At 35.8% G+C, this 20,832-nt stretch overlaps 1 protein-coding gene and 1 long non-coding RNA gene across 3 annotated transcripts in view; one reads left to right on the top strand and one right to left on the bottom strand.

Moving 5' to 3' along the window:
- Positions 1 to 20,832, top strand: part of LOC136026463 (uncharacterized) — a 100,064-nt gene that overhangs the window by 13,402 nt on the left and 65,830 nt on the right. For both annotated transcript variants that reach the window (XR_010617292.1, XR_010617293.1), the window contains exon 3: positions 10,020 to 10,126. This is a non-coding gene — a long non-coding RNA (uncharacterized LOC136026463). The remainder of the gene's footprint in view (positions 1 to 10,019; positions 10,127 to 20,832) is intronic.
- The window catches only part of LOC136026462 (SHC-transforming protein 3-like), a 149,291-nt gene that overhangs the window by 68,713 nt on the left and 59,746 nt on the right, over positions 1 to 20,832 (bottom strand). The window contains exon 5 of the mRNA XM_065703060.1: positions 19,111 to 19,257. Coding sequence (XP_065559132.1) covers positions 19,111 to 19,257 — 147 coding nt within the window. The remainder of the gene's footprint in view (positions 1 to 19,110; positions 19,258 to 20,832) is intronic.

Below are 20,832 nucleotides of genomic sequence, written 5' to 3'. Positions count from 1 at the left end.
GAATGTTGGTTCGAAGCAATTACCCCTGGGGAAAAAACAGCAAGAAAAACAAGCAAACACGCATCTGTGATTTTACTTCTGGCAAAATATACAAAACTCCACATTTTCGCAGATGGGAGCTTAGACCTTCTACAATAGGATTCTCGTATACGCTGAATCTGATGATGCGATTTTCATTAAAAAATTTTGAAGTTTAAATGATGTTTTCTCCATTTTTCAATCAAAATCAGGCAAATTCTCTCAGACTCGACGCGTTCGGTGAATAACACTAAACTTTATAAATATTAGCCTATACAATTGGAATCAGCGTAATAAGCCAGTTATTATGATATGTCTATTGATGTCAAAATTCCGTTAGACTTTCGTTTACTATTAAGCCACATCAATCGTAGTTTATTACCACGAACTGTTTGAAACTTAAGAATGAAACGTTGATTATGCCAATGCGTAATTAAGATATTTCAGAGGGCACATGTTTTGGAGCATTCCTGGTTGTTACTAAATTATATAACAACTTAATTAAAGAAAAATATAACGACCCAGGAAAAGCTGAGAAAGAAGTTTGTTGGTATCTATGACTTCCAACAAAATTATACATTATTTTGAATGAATCCAAACAGCCAAAGCAAACGCCAAGAAAAATGTCTGCGGTAGAATACAAGAAGATGTTTCAGAACCAGATCTGTGGCTAGAAGACATGCGACAGCAAACATCACAGCCAATCCTAAATGAAATTAACGGACAAAGAAGTCTGCAATTAAAATATATGAGACAGGGATGGTCACACTTCGAATCGTAAACAAAATCTGCTCTTAGAATAGAAGCATGAGGGTGAATAACAACAAGTCCCAGGAGAAAATAAATTCTCTAAAATAGATGATGCTTTGATGCATTAACTGGAAGGAGGAATTCAATTCAGGCCAGAATTTCTTGATTCAATAAAAATAGACGGCTTGACATCCCATGACTTAAAGCTGAAGAATAACGCGATGAGTATGATAGGCCATATATATATATATATATATATATATATATATATATATATATATATATATATATATATACATATAGCCGAATTTATGATAAAACCATTCTACTTGTTTTCGCAAATGATTATTTGGTCATTGACTGTATCTTCCAATAAAATTGCCTGATTCCCTGTGTCAATAAATCCCAGCCAATCATCAAATTTTTGGCTTTACAAAGAATTGTGTGATATTGTACAACGGGTATAAGAAGTCAGGAGATAATTTCTCATTACACGGCCAATAGGTTCAATTAAAATGGCGATGAGCTTTATCAGTAGTTTTGGGACGATGGTAAAGAGTAAGACGATTAAGCATATCAATTAGTATTGAATGAAAAGAAATAAAAAGTTTTTTTTTTCAAGTGAAACTAAGGAGCAACCTTAAAACTTAAAATGAACAAAAATTATTCCGTATATGAGGGGGGTTACCCTAACCTCAACCCTCGCCCTTTATGCTGGAGTCTTAAATTTCATGAACAATACTTCTAATTTAAGCTCAACGGCCCTTGTGTTCGAACAATCTTTCTTAAGGAATCGTGACAAAAAGACAATTCTTAGCGTAAAAGGGTTGGGGCTGGTAATGGGATAGTCCCCCTCGTATACTGCGTAATTTCTGTTTGTTTTAAGTTTTAATATTACTCATTGCTTTCAGTTGAACAATAAGTATTTTTTTCACTTGATTTTGACTGTTTTTCAAATCACACCAGGTAATCCCCTAGATGCTCCCCTCCCCTCCATATAAGATTTTCTCTCGAGAATTATCTCCGGAAGCTTTTCTCCCCACGACAAACTCTCCTCGTAGAAAATTCATCCATGCAGAAAATCCCCCTCTCCCAAAAATTTATTATATTTCCCAGTAACAAATACTATATAGACAAACGTGCAAATTGTATAACTTAAAGCCCTTTCCCCAGCAGGTGTGTGAGGTCGTTTCATCTCCTGAGGCATAGTTATTAAAACTTTCACATATGCTCAATCAAATAGTTATCTCAAAAGCTAATCGGATGTCATTGGGCGGAAAAAGGTGCAGGAAGGGGGCTAGTTGCCCTCCAGCCTTTTTGGTCACTGAAAACAGGCAGTAGAACTTATGATTTCCCTTCCGAATAACCACTCGTTCAATACGATCACCCCTGGAAAAAAAACACACATCCGTGATCTTTCTTCTGACGAAAAAAAAATCCACTTGTAGATAGGAGTTTGAAACCTCTACAGTAGGGCTATCTGATATATAGAGTCTTATGGTGTGATTTTTCATTCAGATCTCTTGACTTTCGGAGGGTGTTCCCCCTTTTTTCAAAGCTGGCTGTGACAGTACTACCTCTAGTGGGGGAATTAGTGTATTCTAAGTTTGATTTCATTATTGATTTAATTTATTGTGTTTTAGTCTTGATTTCTTCTTTTATAATAATTTCTGTTCACTTTACGTTTATATCTTCCATAAGCAAATTTCCTCTTGTGTCCGATTTCAAATTCACTCTGTGCTTTTCGTGGAGATAGTCTCTTTAAATATAATTTTTTTCAGAATTTACGACGAATCTTGTTTCTAGTATAATTTATTATCAATTCTTTCATTGAATATTGCCGTTGAGTCAAATTTTGGTAACTTGTCCCAATGCAACTCTTTTTTCTTTAATGAAAAAAATATTCATTGAGAATTTAAATAGTTTTTGAAATGCATAGCACCGCAACCAATAGAGTTGAAAGTGTATATTCCATCAACTGACAGGTTTATCCTCCTGTCAAATGGTCTTCTGAAAATTTTCATCTTGACAAAAACGATTGACACCAATCTCTTCCCTTCTTAACTTTGACAACTTATGCCACTGAAGCATAATTTTGATTCCTTTTCATAAGATAGATAATTTTATCTTCAAAGCTGAATCTCAAGTGAATTTAAAAATTAGCCCTATTCAGTTTCAAATTTGGCTTTGACAGTCAGTAGTATCTTTTATATTACTGGGTGAACATCAAGGCCATATCCAGGGGGGCTAAGAGATTTGGACCATCTTCCATAATGTTTGTCCGACTATTAAAAACGTAACAAAAATGAATATAAACACATTTTTGGTGCGTTTTTAGTGTTTTTTAACCCCCCCCCCAAAAAAAAAAATCCTGAATGCGTTCTTGGTGAATATATTGTCTTTTGGTTTACCGCACTACTTCACCGTGAATGGAGTCAAAATTCCACTTGAAAACCTCGCTCTCTATGATTTTTTAATGTATCCTTTTTATTAACAAATATTCGCCGATCTTTAGCGTCAATTTCAAAGTCCCCCATATATACTCCCGCCTCCAAAACAAAACCATGTGCAGGTGCAAGATCAACGGATGTTAAAAATAAAATGAAAAGACTAGCGGCACTTCAGGTTTCCGTACTAGCTGGTGCTTTGAATTTTGACTAATAAAAGATTAGGATCTGTACTTTTCGGAAGAGTAGAAAAAAAAAGATTACAGTCCTTTTGTTCCATGGTAAAAAGTGTGCTTTTATTTCATTGGCTTATATTTGTGACGTATTTTTGTAAGCCCTAGAGACAGATAACTCCAATTGATTAAAAGCTGTTTGGTCTAAAAGCTCCTGCGTGATATTTTAAGGTAGTGAAACGAATGAAAAGTTAAATCTAAACCAAATGACTTTCCTGTTTCCATGTCAATAAAAGTACAAAAAGTGATACCTGTGTCTTAAAGCCATCACACTGAAGTTTTTGGTCTGACCGAACTGGTTTGCTTCTGTATTTCAGTATGTACTCGGTGATAATCAGCTTAGCGTGAGAGAGTGTATATACAATACAACGTAGGTATATTTTAATTAAATATTTTAGTTGGCATTTTGGTTAGGTTAGGTTAGAAACCATTTAATATAATGCATTCTGGTGGGCCTTATTTCCATAATTAGCTGTTGTAGTTACCATAATCTTGTTACGAAGGATTTTACTTTCATCATACTTAGGTATATTTCATCAGGATTGACCTAACTTCATTTCTTGAGTGTGGTGGCTATAAGACGTAAATACCCAAAAAGTTATCGAGTCACAAGATATTTTTAAAAATAGTCCCTCTGTTTCACTCTGGTAGAAAAGTTTAGCCGTTAAAAAATGTTTTCTATTTCCACCATTCTATAGGAACGAATTGGTTCAACTTTGACCGGCTTAAAAACGATATTAATTTGTAGTAATGGTGAAGCATAGTATCCCTCAATGGCTCACCTAATAATCCGTCCATTTATCTTTTTGTTCAAGAAAATATACTACGACAAATGAATCATGAATCAAGTCTGAACGCAAAAAAAAAAAAAAAAAAAAAAAAAAAAAAAAAAAACACTGAAGTACTTATACACTGCTAATGAAAGGTAATTTATTTAGCATGCGGCCTCTTACTTACCAAGCATTCAAAACCATCCTTGGATTTATGATATTGCATGGTTAAGCTCACTTAAATGAAGATTGAATCTCCGAGACTGGCAATATTGACGCTGGGTTAGGGTGAGGAAAATTCAGAAAAGCAAATTATTCTAAAGTTACTCTTTTTTCTAAGTTGTACATAAGTTGACAAAAAGAGAATATTTCAATTTTTAGAACTTGTCCTAATGCCCTAGTGCTATATGAGACTACATTTATTTGGAAATTAATCGAAAATACGAAGTAGATATTTTCGAGGCAGGCCGGTAAGGAATCAAAGAAGGCAATGCCTGAAATATCATTATAGACCGAAACCCGCATAAGACCCAAATTTATTGCTGCCTTTTATAATACCTTTTTTTACGACTTAACCCCGATACTTAATAGAGGTCAATCCGGAGGATACCTAAGCAGTTCTGGTCTGACTAATATGATCGCCTGCTGGTAAATTCCTTCACCACCCAAAAGGAAAAAAGTGACTTATTGACATGTAAAATCATGAATCAAGTTATGCTCTAAAAAAACAAGACAAGGGTTAAAAAAGTTCAAATGCTTTACTTTTTAGCTGGGGAGGAGGAGAACAATAAAACTTTGGGAAGAAAACATTTTACATATAGGGAAGTCCAAAATATTTAAGTTCAAAACTTGGAACAAAACAGTCGTGGATTACAAGTGAGTGGAAAGAGCAAATAACGACCAGGTTTTCGTCACGACACTAAGTAACAGAGGCACGAATTATAGTTGTGGTAATTACTCCATTCCTGATTTTGAAAATGCCATTTTTGTCTTAGCATCTGAAAGCTAAAAAAAGACCCTCCAGCCCCCAGATTTTGAGCAGCTACTTTTTTGTACCTTTATTTATAAAATAAAAAAAACCTGATCCACTCCTCCCAATAATTAGTGCCACTGTTAAACAATCTTTGGCGCACAATGATAAACAAAACTAAAAAGAAAGTTGACAAATCAGAAAAAGCAAATAAACAAGAAAAAAAGAAAAAAGATCCGCCAGAGCTATTGCTGCCACATAGGGTACTAAATTGACCTTTCTGTAGCTGGATTTTTTTTTTACAGGGCCGGGTAACAAGCCCGTTACCCCCCTAAAAAACAAAAACAAAAACAAAACAAAACAAATAGAAACAAACGACCAGGATTTGTTTTCGTAGCATCCTATTTATTAGTCATGATAATGTGATTTTTGTTTTGCTTTCTCTTTCTTATTTGGATGTAAAAACCAAAGTGATATATTGATGAAGACAAGAACTGGTATTATTGAAAGTCTATCTTGCTATGGATAATAATAATAATTATAACAAAATCTATTTATAACCCCCATGCATCAAAAAGATAATTTTGGGGGTAATTGTTCAGTTTGGGACGGGAGTCAGTGGCGTGACTCTGTAAGCTTAGCCAGAGTCGACCCAGCTTTAAATGAGTACCTGGAGAAATCTGGGGAAGGTAAACAGGAAGGGTGTGCGAAAGCACAGGATGGTTGGCCCCCAGCCCCCCATTGCACTTCCTGGCTGAAGGGCCAAGAAACGGAGATCAGCACCGCCAGTAGGGACTGTAAGTCTAATGCCGTATCCTTTACCTTTACCTTTAAAACATGTAGATAAAAAACACACAATAACAAAAGTCAAGTAAAAGTCTGAATAAAAACACTAATAAAATAAACGGATCAACCCATGATAAGTCAAAAAACGCCGATGCGCTGTTTTCGACAGCCTGTTGTGTAAATCAGTCACCTTCTCAATAATGTTTGGCAGGTGAAACCTTTTCTCTATTAAATAAAAAAAAACAAGTTTTTTCAACTGAAAGTAAGGAGTGACATCAAAACTTAAAACGCACAGAAATTACTTCGTATATGAAAGAGGCTGCTTCCTCATCAACGCCCCGCTCTTTACGCTAAAGTTTGACTCTTTCTCTCAATTCTTCTTTCTAAAACAGTAAAAAACTTTAGCGTAAAGAGCGGGGCGTTGATGAGGAAGCAGCCTCTTTCATATACGAAGTAATTTCTGTGCGTTTTAAGTTTTGATGTCACTCCTTACTTTCAGTTGAAAAAACTTGTTTTTTTTATTTAATTTCTGAACGTTTTTGAATCAATGCATGTTTTGATTTTGGCTCTCCGCAGAGGAATAATCAAAACGAAATTTGCATATTTTTTTTTTTGGCTCAATGGCTTTCTCATAATTTTGATCGAATGATTTTGAGAAAAAAAGAGCGGGGGACGAAGCCTAGTTGCCCCCCGATTTTTTGGTTAATTAAAAAGGCAACTAGAACTTTTAATTTCTTACGAATCTTTTTATTGGTAAAAGATTTACGTAACTTATAAATTAGCTTACGTAAAGAACTTTTGTATTCTCATGTTTTTATTACATATATGAGGGGATTCGCCCCATCGTCAGTACCTCGCTCTTTACACTAAAGCTTAAATTTTATCCCAATTCATTAAGAATGACCCCCTGAATCACAAAAGCCGTAGAATAAGTAGTTGAAATTACCGAAAATACTTTAGCGTAAAGAGCGAGGTATTAGAAGGAGGTGAGCCCCTCATATGGGTAATAATTTCTGTTTGTTTTAAGTTTTACTGCTGTTCCTTACTTCCAGCTGAAAAAGCTTTTTCACTTTTATTTTTTAATTGTTTTTTTTTAAATAATGCTAGTAAATCCTGCTCTCCCTTCATGGAAATTTTCTTCTCCCATTACAAATTCTCGAAGGAAAGTTCCCCCAGCATATCCCCCTCTTCTCAACCCCTCCCCCAAACCAAAAAAATCCTCCTGAAAACGCCTGTATACTTCCCAATAACCATTACTATATGTAAGCACAGGTCAAAGTTTGTAACTTGTTGCCCCTCCCACGGGGACTGTGGGGGAGTAAATCGTCCCCAAAGACATAGTTATAAGGTTTTTCGACTATGCTAAATAAAATGGCTATCTCAGAATTTTGATCCGTTGACTTTGGGAAAATAATTAGCGTGGGAGGGGGCCTAGGTGCCCTCCAATTTTTTTTGTCACTTAAAAAGGGCACTAGAACTTTTCATTTCCGTTAGAATGAGCCCTCTTGCAACATTCTAGGACAACTGGGTCGATACGATCACCCCTGGGAAAAAAAAAAAAAAACGAAAAAAAAAACAAACAAATAAACAAATAAACACGCATCCGTGATCTGCCTTCTGGCAAAAAATGCAAAATTCCACATTTTTGTAGATAGGAGCTCGAAACTTCTACAGTAGGGTTCTCTGATACGCTGAATCTGATGGTGTGATTTTCGTTAAGATTCTATGACTTTTAGGGGGCGTTTCTTCCTATTTTCTAAAATAACGCAAATTTTCTCAGGCTCGTAACTTTTGATGGGTAAGACTAAACTTGATGAAACTTATATATTTAAAACCAGCATTAAAATGCGATTCTTTTGATGTAGCTATTGGTATCAAAATTCCATTTTTTAGAGTTTTGGTTACTATTGAGCCGGGTCGCTCCTTACTACAGTTCGTTACCACGAACTGTTTGATTATTCACTTCCGATATCAAAGAGAAAGATAAAGAAGAAATCTACGATTCATAAAATCTGCATCTTCTTCCTTAAACAGTGGGTAAAAGCCACAGAGGTAAATAACCGAATGATCAGAAAAAGTGGAATGAAGCGTACAGAGGACAATATGATTATACCTATCTCCATTGGTCATAATTTTGAACTAACCAGCCGGAATTTGATGATATTACATTTAGATAGATAATATATCCCAGCTTGCTTTCTTTACAATACTCACCTGCCAAGTTCATTTTTCGTTCATATTAGAAATTCTTCTTTTGATTTTATTTATGCTGCTTACCAAGGCCGTGTCTAGGGGGAGGGGCTACCTAGTTTAACCCCTCCCCCCGAAATTTTGTCCGACAAAAAAATATCATTTAAACTAATTTTTGGTACGTTTTGTAAGTTTTTGGTAGCCTCACCCCCTCGACCAAACATTTTGGATATGCCTTTGGTGCCTACTTATTTCATTTAAGAAATATGTACATCTTGAAAAATGTATTTTTTCAGATTCATACTTCGCAAAAAATGTAAAATAAAAATATAAATGAAAACAGATACTCAAAAAGTTCAACAAAGAGCAAATAGCTAAAGCTAAAAAAAAATGTTCTAATTTAATGTTTTTCAGATAAATGTAAAAAAGACTAATCTTGCATGAAAACTTTTTCGTGGTTATCATAACGGTGTTGCGTAGCGGAAAATAACTCTCATTAGATAATAACAGAAAAATGGAAAAAAGACATAATACGAAAGTATTACTCTCCAGACATAGAATGCGTGAATAATAATAGCTTTTTTATTTCACAAGAGTTAATCACTCACGCGAAAATTAAACAATATATTGCTGGTGAATAAGAGTGAATATGACAAAGCAAGGACAAATATTCGCAAAACTAGAGCATACTTACCTCCTACAAATCTAATCAATCATACCTTAGCCAGATTAAGTTTACAAATTCGTTTTCCCAATTACCGCAAGAATGCACACTTTATGTGATTTCTTATTATGTTCAGTGTAGCGCTGAATGCCCCTGCTGTCATAAGCGATTAGAACACTACTTTTACAAGAAAAGACGCAGCGGAACTTCTTACGTATCATCACAAGCGATTATATATACATATCATGCTTCGTAAAATATGGAAAGTATGACAAACATCCAACGGAAATCAGATGAAACCTTCAAATCAAAACATGAGAAACGTAAAATATGGAAAGTATGACAAATATCCAACGGAAATCAGATGAAACCTTCAAATCAAAACATGAGAAACGTAAAATATGGAAAGTATGACAAATATCCAACGGAAATCAGAGGAAACCTTCAAATCAAAACATGAGAAACGTAAAATATGGAGAGTATGACAAATATCCAACGGAAATCAGATGAAACCTTCAAACCAAAACATGAGAAACGTAAAATATGGAAAGTATGACAAATATCCAACGGAAATCAGATGAAACCTTCAAACTAAACCATGAGAAACGTAAAATATGGAAAGTATGACAAACATCCAACGGAAATCAGATGAAACCTTCAAATCAAAGCATGAGAAGCGGTGTACTTCAGGCAAGCATTTATTTCAAGGAGGGATACTTCAAAATTAATGCGAGTTGTATGAAAAATCTTTATAATTTCTTGAAATACCACAAGAGTATCAGGTGGATATTCTCAAACCACCTCCCCGCCCTTTTCGTGCGGGTTTACTACACCTAAATCACAGCTACAATATTTAAAAATTTTCTGTTGATTTTAAATATCTAACATCATTTTAATTCGCGAAGTTTTACGTTTACAAATTTTACGTGAAGATTTACGTTTAGTGTTATACGTTTTACACGTGAAGTTTTACACATTTTACAGAGACAACACTAGGAATTGTTCCATGATTTCAAAAACAATGAGTACTAACAATATTGATGAACAAGGGTATTTCCATGCATGCTATTAAAATTAGGTGCTAATAATGCTATTATTTAAAATGACAGAAAAAGAAAGTGTTGCTCATTGCGAAATTTCAAGCACTATATACAAAACATGTCAAGTAGTTAAGGATTTCTTTTTTTGCAGATACTTATATGTGGCCTACACATGGAGATAATAAATACTAACAGAGAGAGGATGAAATTCATTTTTGAGTACCGAAAATTACAATGCAAGAGAGGTATTCGAAGGAGGTTAGCAACATTGTTCTGGCAAAAACTGAAAAATTTTCTCCTTGTAATATAGGAATTCAAATTATGTTGAGTAATTGCAAAAGTGCCACCAGTCAAAGGGATTTTCAAGAATTTCAACACAGATTTGGATTTTCCGGCACTTGGGTATTATTCAGAATAGACTAAATAAGTAAAGTTAGGTTCTTTCGTGAAACAAACTCCGATGCAGGTACATTTTAATTAAATATTTTTATATAGAGGTGGTTAGGTTAGGTATTTGAAATAATGCACCCCCCCTGATGTGTAAATATATTGCCCTAACTTTTGATAAAGCTGTTGCACTTCCAAAAATGTCCCTTCTCGTAAGAGTATATAGTCATATTGTGTCCATTAACGCACTGTTTTGTTGTGGGCAACAACCCCTTATCCTGGATAATCATAATTGCCTCTTTTTCAGTCTTTGACAAATCCCAAATCTTCATTTCAAAATCCATGTTCAGACACTATTTTCTATCACTATACTTATCAAAGTAAATTGAGTTTTGTCTATTTGGCTATGAAACCGGATTTTCTCTGCGCCTGCATTATAATTTCTTTCACAAAAGAACCTAACTTCACTTATTGAATGTGTTCTGAGTAATACACAAGTACCGCTTTTTCTACTGCTATTAAAAAAACATCGGCACTTATGTTTTATAGCAGCCACACCGAAGAGGTGAAGTTAAGTTAATCGTGTTAAAACAACAAACTTCTTTAGTAAAGACGTCATAATTACAGCTAAAGAAAAGTTACACGATTGTGTTTCAGGTTACGAGCAGATTCGTCAGAAATGTGAAATGCGAAGACAATGTTACAGATATTTATAAATAGTTACACGCTCTGGATAAAGAAGAGAACCCACTGCCAAAATTTGTTATTGAGAATCCGTGCTCTGTTTCCACTTTAGGCAATGCAGTAGTGGCTACTCCGGGTTTGAAAGTAAACGAGCTAGGCTGGAAAATTGATTGTTTAGTCGAATCAAACAATAACAAACCTTTTTCTTGGCCCTCGAAATTCACTCCATCGGAATCCGAGGCTCCATCTTATACAGTCGTACCCAAGAACTTACCTGGATCACTCAAAACTCCCAGGGCTCGTAAGCCCTTTGTCGATTCAGTGTGACCAAATCCCTCTCAAATCAGTAAATTACGTAACTGTAAAAACGACTGGAAACTTATAGTTAATTCTAGAGATACTGCTGAAGCTATCGTTCACAGCAGTGAGGCCCTAGGCACTCTTGGATTAAGACCCCTGAAGCTCCAAGGATAGGGACACTACTCCCATGCTTACCTCATTAGCATAACTAAATTAGCACAAAGCTTATAAAACCGGTTTACCTAGCAAACAAGTCTGGTCAGGGACTTTTCCTAACAACTAGAATGACTATAATAAAGAGGGTACAATTTATTTGCATACTTTCAGTCGGCATCTCATTTGCATATAGCCATGAAGCCTCACCCCCTTGAGGAGTAATTTCCCATTAAGTTTCAAATTGATTTAACAAAATTAATGTAACACTGTCAGCTAATGGCTCGGCAAATGAACACTAAACGTACACTTCCCATTCGTAAAATACTTATGTCTTGAGTACCAGACATGTCCAACACAATGAAATGATGAATTTTTGCAAACCTTGTATCAGTTATACCATTTTCAAATAGTTGTAAATCTTGATCTTAAGACTGCAATGTCAACTCATACAGTGTCCTATACGATTTATCAAAGGATAAATTGTAGAGAGAGACTCCATTTACATTACACACAAAAGAGGAAAGTCCAAACATTTCAAATTTGTGTGGGGATTCTGTTCACGGTCCTGTAGCAAGAGCACTTTTTTACAAATGCCAATACCAGTTTTGAAGGGATTTCACTACTGATAAATGAAGAGTTGGTGAAGGTGCGTGATCCCGTGGCAATGCATCGCTGATTAGTGAATGTATGAGGAACAAGTATTTTTATATTATTTCCACTAGCTCTCAGTTTTTCCACTGCCAAAGCAACAGAACTCATAACCTGTTGCTTGCCTACGTGAAGTATAACTTCACGTAGACTGTTACATCGGGTGCTGTAGCAAGCACCTTTTGCAAAATGAAAATGGATGGAGCAAGCATTAATTTTATGTGCACCTTAATATTCGATGGTTGCCATAGAGATGTTCCATTTATGTAGACAATAATTTGTCAAAATAAATTGTGCGAAATACTATTTTCATAGAATGTTTCATCTGTAAGACTTGGCATTTCGTTGTCACATTTCTTGACTATCATATGCAAATTCATAAACGTCGAAGACATAGGCACAAAATAATGCCCATTGGAATCAATTCAAAAATGAATATCTTCGGACAGCGGTTGTTGTGGGTCAAATTGTTTATAATAACCATGTTTTACACTCACATACACGTTTTCCGCATTGAATATATTTAAAGATTAAGTGATTGAGGGCTGGAGTTTCTTGTGTGGTAGAAATGTCATTTCAGTCTAGGAAAAGAAATCCTTTTATGATCTAATTTCTTCCTTAGTTTCCTTGGTTTCTTCTTTTCAAACAGTTCGTGGTAACGAACTGTTGTAAGGAGCGACCCGGCTCAATAGTAAACGAAACTCTAAATAATAGAATTTTGATGATAAAATATACATCAAAAGTATCGGATTTTCATGCTGATTTTAAATATATAAGTTTCATCAAATTTGGTCTTTGTTATCAAAAGTTACGAGCCTGAGAAAATTTGTCTTATTTTAGAAAATAGGGGAAAACACTCCCTAAAAGTCGCACAATCTTAACGAAAATCACACCATTGCATTCGGCGTATCAGAGAACCCTATGGCAAAATTTTCAAACTCCTATCTACAAAAATGTGGAATTTCGTATTTTTTGCCAGAAGACAAATCACGGGTGCGTGTTTAACCAAAATAACTATGTCTTTGGGAATGACTTACTCCCCCACAGTCCCCGGGGGAGGGGCTGCAAGTTACAAACTTCGACCAGTGTTTACATATAATAATGGTTATTGGGAAGTGTACAGTCGTTTTCAGGGGATTTTTTTGGTTTTGGGGGTGGGGTTGAGGAGAGGGGGCTATGTGGGAGGATATTTTCATGGAGAAATATGTCATGGGGGAACAGAAATTCAATGAAAAGGGCACAGGATTTTCTAAAATTACTATAAAAAAACAATGAAAAAATAAACATGGAAAAGTTTTTTCAATTGAAAGCAAGGAGTAGCATTAAAACTTAAAACGAATAGATATTATTACGCATAAGAGGGGTTCTAAAAATACTTTAGCATAAAGAGGAGTTAAGCAGGGTTGTGTTCTATCCCCCTTTATATGGATCATTTTGATGGACTTCGTCTTAAGGAGCACGGGAAAGGCAATTGGAGACCACGGAATCAAATGGGGAGAAAAAATGCTCCTGGACTTAGATTATGTTGATGATTTAAGCATATTAGATAAAAGCGTGAGCAAAATGAATGAACTTTTAGAGGTTTTGTGAGTTCAGGGTGCTAAAATAGGATTGAAAATTAATGTTAAGAAGACTAAGTCACTAAGGCTAGGAATAAGTGAAGATGAACAGGTGACATTAGGTAACGGATAGATTGATCAGGTTGGGAGCTTCAGTTACCTTGGTAGTATTATTAGTAAAGATGGTGGGAGCAGGGAAGATGTTAAAAGTAGAATAGCTAAGGGTCAGGGTGTTTTTTCACAGTTAAAGAAAGTTTGGAAGAATAGAAATATAAATCTGGAAACAAAGATTAGAATATTGGAAGCTACAGTGATGACAGTGGTCAAATATGGCCCTGAAGCATGGGCGCTCCGAAAACCAGATGAAAATTTACAAGATGTTTCCCAGAGAAATTGCCTGCGGATTGTTCTGGGTACCCGACTGACTGACCGTATTTCAAACAGTAGGTTGTACGAAAAATGTGGTTCAATCCCGCTTTCTAGGGCTGTAACGAAAGAAAGGTTGAGATGGCTAGGCCACGTTCTACGGATGAAGGATGACAGATTGCCGAAAATTGTCCTTTTTGGCCAACCGTCTTTAGCTACACGGAAAGCAGGTTGTCCTTGTCTGGGTTGGGAGGATGTCATAAATAAAGATTTAAAGGAAATGGGAACTTCCTGGGAGGGTGTAAAGAGGGAGGCTTTAAGATTAGGTTGGAGGAGGAGCGTGCGTAGCTGTGTTGGCCTCAGGTGGCTTGGTGCTGCAGTGAGTTATTAGAAGTAGTAGTAGTAGTAGAATCCCTAGTTGAATTGTCAAACCTTGTACTACAAAAACGGTAAGTTTACTGCTTATGGTGTCATGGGTGTTTATTTGCGGATTTTTGTTTTTACCAAAGTTGGTCGAATCAAAACCAGTGGTTATAGAACCCTGTATGAGGTCTCATTAAAACCAAATCTTAAGTTCTAATTTACTCTTTTTAAGCGTCAGAAGTAATCAGAATGCAACTGGATCGCTCCCCAAATATTTATCCCGCTAGTCCATTTAAAGCCTTACACCGTATCACGTCAAAATTTTAAGGTTCAAAAAGGTCAAATTCAAAATTCAGAATGGTCAAAATGTGAAAAAATATATCTCCAAGTGTAACATGAACCATGTAGCCCTCCGCCCGATCAAGGGCTAAAAATTATGAAAAATTGCTCTGATCATATAGAAGAATTCATATTTAAATCTTCGAAGAAAGTTATACTTGTTAAGTGTTGTTCAACTTTAGTATTTAACGGATATTTGGTCAATAATAGGCTATTTAATGTTTATAAATTGATATTTTGGGGAAACGAACCCTTACGCAGATGATTAATTGCGAATAAAATTTTCATTATCAAGTTATTTTAAGCCGCTGAGAAAACCTTATTACGTTAAGCAGAGTTGGAACATTTCTCATTGATAAAGATAACTCAGCTTAACCTTCTGTTATTAACTGGTCTTAGAGAACTGCCTTAGCCAAATGGAGGCATGCTTGACTTGTAATCCTATCTCGTTAGGAGTGAGGTTTGTGTCCTGGTGTCGCCAATCATTTTGATAAGGGTGGGGGTCAGTGGAGTGACTGCAAGCTTAGCCGTCGTGAGAGCCAGTAGTTAAACGCAAACTCTCAGGAAACATCTTAATTTCAGTTGTCAGTTGAGGTCGAAAACACCTGGTTATGCTAGAAGTGCTAGCAAGCAAGCACTGGTCATGGTGACATTGTATTTGTATTCTTATACATTTGCGTTTCTAGATTTGTAGCATCGTAACTGACATATTGTTTATATAACTTTTGCACCTAAAGTTAATAATTGAACGCTTGCAACTTTTGTGGTGTAACGGCCTATCTTTGACACATATGGAGGGAGTCACAGCATTGCAGCCTTACAATATGTGGTTGCAAAGTTTTATTTCATTATCTTATGAATCTCAGGTACGAATAAAGTCAATTTTGTAGAAAACGTAAAATACGACCATCGTGCATAAAAGCTACGGAACCATTATTAACGCTAGATTTTGTGCTTTACAAGGAAATGCTTTGAATCTAGAAAAAAAATTAATATGAAATTTAGAATATCTACTTCTAATAAATTTTTAGTAGAGAAAACGAGGAAAAATCATGAAGTACAACAGCGACAGTTTTATGTGACAATCCAAATTAAAAATAATCTTTCTATCAGTTTTGAAAAATGTCAATTTTTTGTTGTAAATTGTTTAGAGGATAATGTCATGGCGACTCTCGATTGCGGCAATGGTGTTATTTTTCAGTCGTCACCAATAGTCACTTATTTGAGATTACCTTATGCTGCTTCAAAAAGAGATTTCAAACCAGTCCTGGTTCAGCATGTTCAGATGAAACTACGAAGGCATTTGGTCTTTTAATTTGTTTTCGGGGTCTTTACCGTTGGGACGTCCTTGGTCGTATGTATAGCGCTGTTGCTCCGCCTCATGTATTGTTCCTGTCCCTCCTCTTCCGAAATCTCAGACCTTCTGATCTTTCGCCCATTAAAGTTTCTTATTTTAAATTTTGTAAATTTTTACTTGGCTGAGATTGTTTTAAAGCTTAATGTGAAGGATCCTGTAGTCTGTACAAAGAAAAAATATAAAACATTTGAAGATAAGGCGAAAATTAACCTTTTAGGCCACAATTTATTTCTGTTTTTTAGTAACAGTTCTGGCTCTTCATGATTTATAGGCTAATCTATTTAGCAAGTGTTTTTGTATTTTTTTGTTTTTTTTGTTTTTAGTGTTGGATCAATATTTGATAGGTTTTGATTGTAAGTGTTATCATTTGTTTTTTCTTTATATTATATTGTAGCGTACTCCTCATTTTTTGAGGGAAATAAAGAAAATAAAATAAATAAAAATAAAATAAATAAGGAGTCGATCAGTAATTGTTTAATCCGGGAAAAATATATTTTGGTTAGAATCAAAGAAATCTCTCTTAGGCAGCCTACAATGGTGCTGCGTCTACTAAGTAACGAGTGCGCAATATAATGGCTGGAATTAGAATGCACACACAAAAAAGTATCGTGGTAATAGTTACAAAATATTACAATTGTAATCACTCATAAAACGCTTTTTAGAATTAGTAGTCGTAATGACATCAGCTTAGAACGATTAAATTTACGAATGACATTACCAGAAATTGAACGTATAATGGCAAAGGCCAGACCAAATCAAAGAAGTTAAACAGGCTTGTTGGAAAGTATGATTTACAGAAAAGAATAACGAATTTTCTGGATAAAATTTGAATTACATTTTAGCCTAAATTTTAAATTAGTTCAGCCGAAAGGACAGAGGCATGCTTGAAGGCCAATGCCCTTGTACAGCTCGCAACGTCAATGAGTACTCCCTTGAATTACACAAAAGTATAAGCCATTGCATGTCGTAGCAGTGTTTTAACGCCACCGCGGTTTTCCGCCTCCTTTTAATTCAGGTAGGTCAGAATAGACATAGATATAGACTTAGACATAGACATAGACATAGACAAAAACATAGACATTGACATAGACTAACATAACCTGTCTATTCTGACCCAAATAATCCTCTCGATGATGCAAGATTTCCTGGGTGGCGGAAAACTGCGGTGGCGTTAAAACACCCGCTCCATTGTATGTAAATACCTACATCCTCTCCATCATAAGAAATACCGTCTGAAAGATCTGGAAGGTCCCAATTAACCCCTAGGTCCCAAATGCTGCGTTTTGCAGAATACCACAACACTCTCAAGGATTGCGACCAATTTTGTACCAGTCTTTTTGCAGAAAAACGCAAATCCGCATGCATTTTAATTGTTTTTGTGCTTTTCTTTTCGGCAAAATTAATCCATTTTTCGTCTCGGCGAGTTCGATAGTGCGTCTCGGCGGTGCAATATATGATCAGCTTGACCAGGTATACCAAAAGAAAGTGATGATTAAACTTTGATCCGAGACCTTGTACATTGCAGTGGACTATAGTAAAAAAGTCAATTCTAATTTAAGGAACCAGTGCAGTAGTCAGTATTTTTCTATCTATACTCCTCTTTATTACAAATTCAGCAGTCATTAATACTGACTTTTTTGTAGGTAGATGCTATGTACTGTCACTTCAGCAGTTGGAAAAGTTTGAAATTTATTACTGTCTCTTTCAGCGTTTGGAATTTATATTACTTGACGAAAGCTTAAGGGGTTATAAGCTTTCTGCCATTAAAACATACGAAATTGCTGCTCTAATCAGACTCTAGACTTTGCCTCTGATTCCTTCTCTAACACCTCCAAGCGGAAATCCACTTACGTCCGTTTCTCCTGTGCCGGACAGCCTCCTGGCCTTTGGTGAATACGCAGTAACTTAATGAATAGCCCCTGACGGAAGTCCTATTGAATAAAAGTTTCTCTATTTTGCATAGATCGGATGTACCTTTACATCATTCCATGACGAAATCACTTTTGTGATTCAAATTGCCGTAACGTTGTTGAATTTGCAAGTAGAGTTTTTTAGAGCCTATTCACAATACACAAATTTCTTCCCAAGGATCTGCAAAGAACCACGTCGAAATTGAGCAAAAGGTAATTAGTCTATGATTTTATTCAAAAAAATTAAAATGTGTATCCGTCGTTCAACGAAATGGCTTTGAAGTCGCTAATAAGAATTTATCTACGAAGAGATCGCATTACTCGCTTTCCTTTCGCATCATTAATGTCACATGCTGTGTAATTTTTTTTTTTTTTTTTTTTTTTTTTTTTTACGGGGACAGGTAACAAGCCTGGCGCTCAACCTTGCAGCAACAGGAATCAAACCCCCGGCCCCGCATTGTCCAGCAGAGCATAAATCCGTTATACTACCTCAGGGTCCCCCCTATAGATTCTGGTGCAGTGGTATCAATAGGACGGATTTAGTCGTCAAACAAGGATGTTTTTAGTCATTAAATTCTAGCTGTAGTTACAAATTTTATTAGGATGAACCAAGGCCTCCCAAAGATTTTCTGGTCCCTGTATATTATATGCCATTCAAAATCTTCGTTTAATTGAAGACTGTTTCTTCGACCCTGATTCCTAACGAAATATCACAAAATATGACGAAAATATAATATTTTATAAACTTATTTGGGCTACACATTTGCGCATTATAGGAGGAGGGAAGTATAGAACGTTTGCATGCAAAATGTGTTAGGTACAATTATTCTGCATATTATGAAATAAGAATTGTTCTCTGACTTCAAATTGTCCAAATACTTTACCCCTCTCCCCTCCCAATGTGCAAATAAATAGTCCAAACAATATATTTCCCATCTATTCTGTCACTCGTCTTTGTCTTGTCTAACGCTAACCTGAAAGTAACCAAAAAAGAAATCAGTTGCTCTCGAGTTTTACACAGCGCAAACTTGATTGAGTGGCGTATAACACACTAGTACCCATTTTCTTTTTGAAATCGTTCCTTTTTTTGGACCTAAGCAAAAGTACCTTAAGTGAATTTTAATCAATAAACGTAAACAGGTATCGTCTTCTTAAAGAAATTAAGATTCTTACCTTCGCTGAACTTTCAATAGAAAAGACGTGACAACAGTGTACAGCTGGTCTCGACCCAGGACTTCTTGCAATGAACGCCAAGCGACTTAAAGCTACGTTAACTATTGCATAAGATATTCTTCGTACGGGATGACTCATACATATAGACTAGAAAGAATGATTTTATATTGAATATCTGGTAAATAATGAAGTAATGGCAAGATGTTGCTATGAAGTAAGTGATGTAATCCCCAAAAAAGACTCCAGTCCCTTTCATTCCTGATGTTGATAGGAGTGTTATGGAAAAAGATTTGCTTTGGTGATTTTGCTATTTTTCTACACAAGATATTTTTTCACAAACCTTTGTGCTTCAAACTTCTTAAAAGTAACACTTATTTATTCGGGAAGGTTTTCTAGTGCACAATTCCACTCAGAAATTATGGTATGAATTCGAACCAAGGGCGTATCCAAGGGTGGAGGGTTTAGAAGGTTTCATTCATTTCCCAAAAATTTCTGTCCGATTCGTAGATACGTACATAAAATTCATGTGAACAACTTTTTGATGTAATTTTTAAAGTTTCTTTCGTAATGCTGGAAATCCTGGAAACGGCCTTGATTCGAACTATAACTCTTTTCTTTTCTTAGCACCAACAGTTTTTGGTGCATATGCCTTTTTTCAAAATGAAGATTTAGCAGAAAAAATTGCACAATAGACATAACAAAACTTTCGTGTTAAAAAAGCCCCTTTTTCTTATTTTTACGAGAAAAACATACAAATTGGACTGTCACCCAAAGCATAAATACATACGGTAGCTAACAACTCCATTTCATCCGTTGGTGATTTTTGTCATTATTGAATTTCCTCCTCCGCGCGCACTTCAAGCACGTGTTATGGGAGTGGGATAAAACTGATTTTTTTTTTCTCTCTCTCTTCTCTCTCTCCAGAGTAAAACCAGTCCACAGCTTAGATACCAATATATAGTATGAAACTCCAATCTTGTCCATGAGAAGCTTTTGGTACAGAGCTCTGAACTTTGCGCCTCCTCCAAGCCCGCGCTCCGACGCGTAGATGGTACTACAACACAACAGGCCGTAACGCAATTTTGTTTTGTTGCATACACAGCTTAGATAACAATATTGATAATCTAAGCTGTGCTGCCAGTTTTCTGTCTCCAGCCGCTATCATCGCTACCGTGCACTGTGTCCCAAAAATAAATCGAGTTTTCATAACTGTATTGGTATCTATGCCGTGAACCAGTCGCTACTCGCTTCGTCGTTAGCTGGTTCTTACAGATTTTTTTTTTTTGTATGTGTAGCCTAAGGAATTTGATGTCTGTCGGACTATGAACAGAAGAACGCAGTTGCGGAATCTACGGAAAAATCGGAATTCTATTGAAAATTTCATATTTACTCTTTCTTTGTAATATCTCCCAAATCGCCTGAGAAATCTTCTAGAATTTCTAATTTTGGGTTCAACGTCACCGATTTGTCATACCCAAATTTTGATTCTTTCCGATCAGCGATTTTTTTGTCTCTGGTAATGAGGGCATTAGTACTTTTTTTTTTATAAGGTATTGGACAAAACCCTTACACAAAAGCCAAGTTTGGAGAACCTTTCTAGCCGGCAAAAGAGAAAAAAGTTACAAACTTCGTGAAATTCTAATTTTGTCACTCTGACCGATTAAGACGGAAAAAGCTGCTGTGGTTTTACGGTCATGTACTTGGGCCGTAAGACTTCTCTAG

Source organism: Artemia franciscana, chromosome 4 (genome assembly GCF_032884065.1).
Source record: "Artemia franciscana chromosome 4, ASM3288406v1, whole genome shotgun sequence".
Classification (NCBI taxonomy): domain Eukaryota; kingdom Metazoa; phylum Arthropoda; class Branchiopoda; order Anostraca; family Artemiidae; genus Artemia; species Artemia franciscana.
Note: the sequence above shows the minus strand (reverse complement) of the source record. Positions and strands in the feature narration are given on the sequence as shown.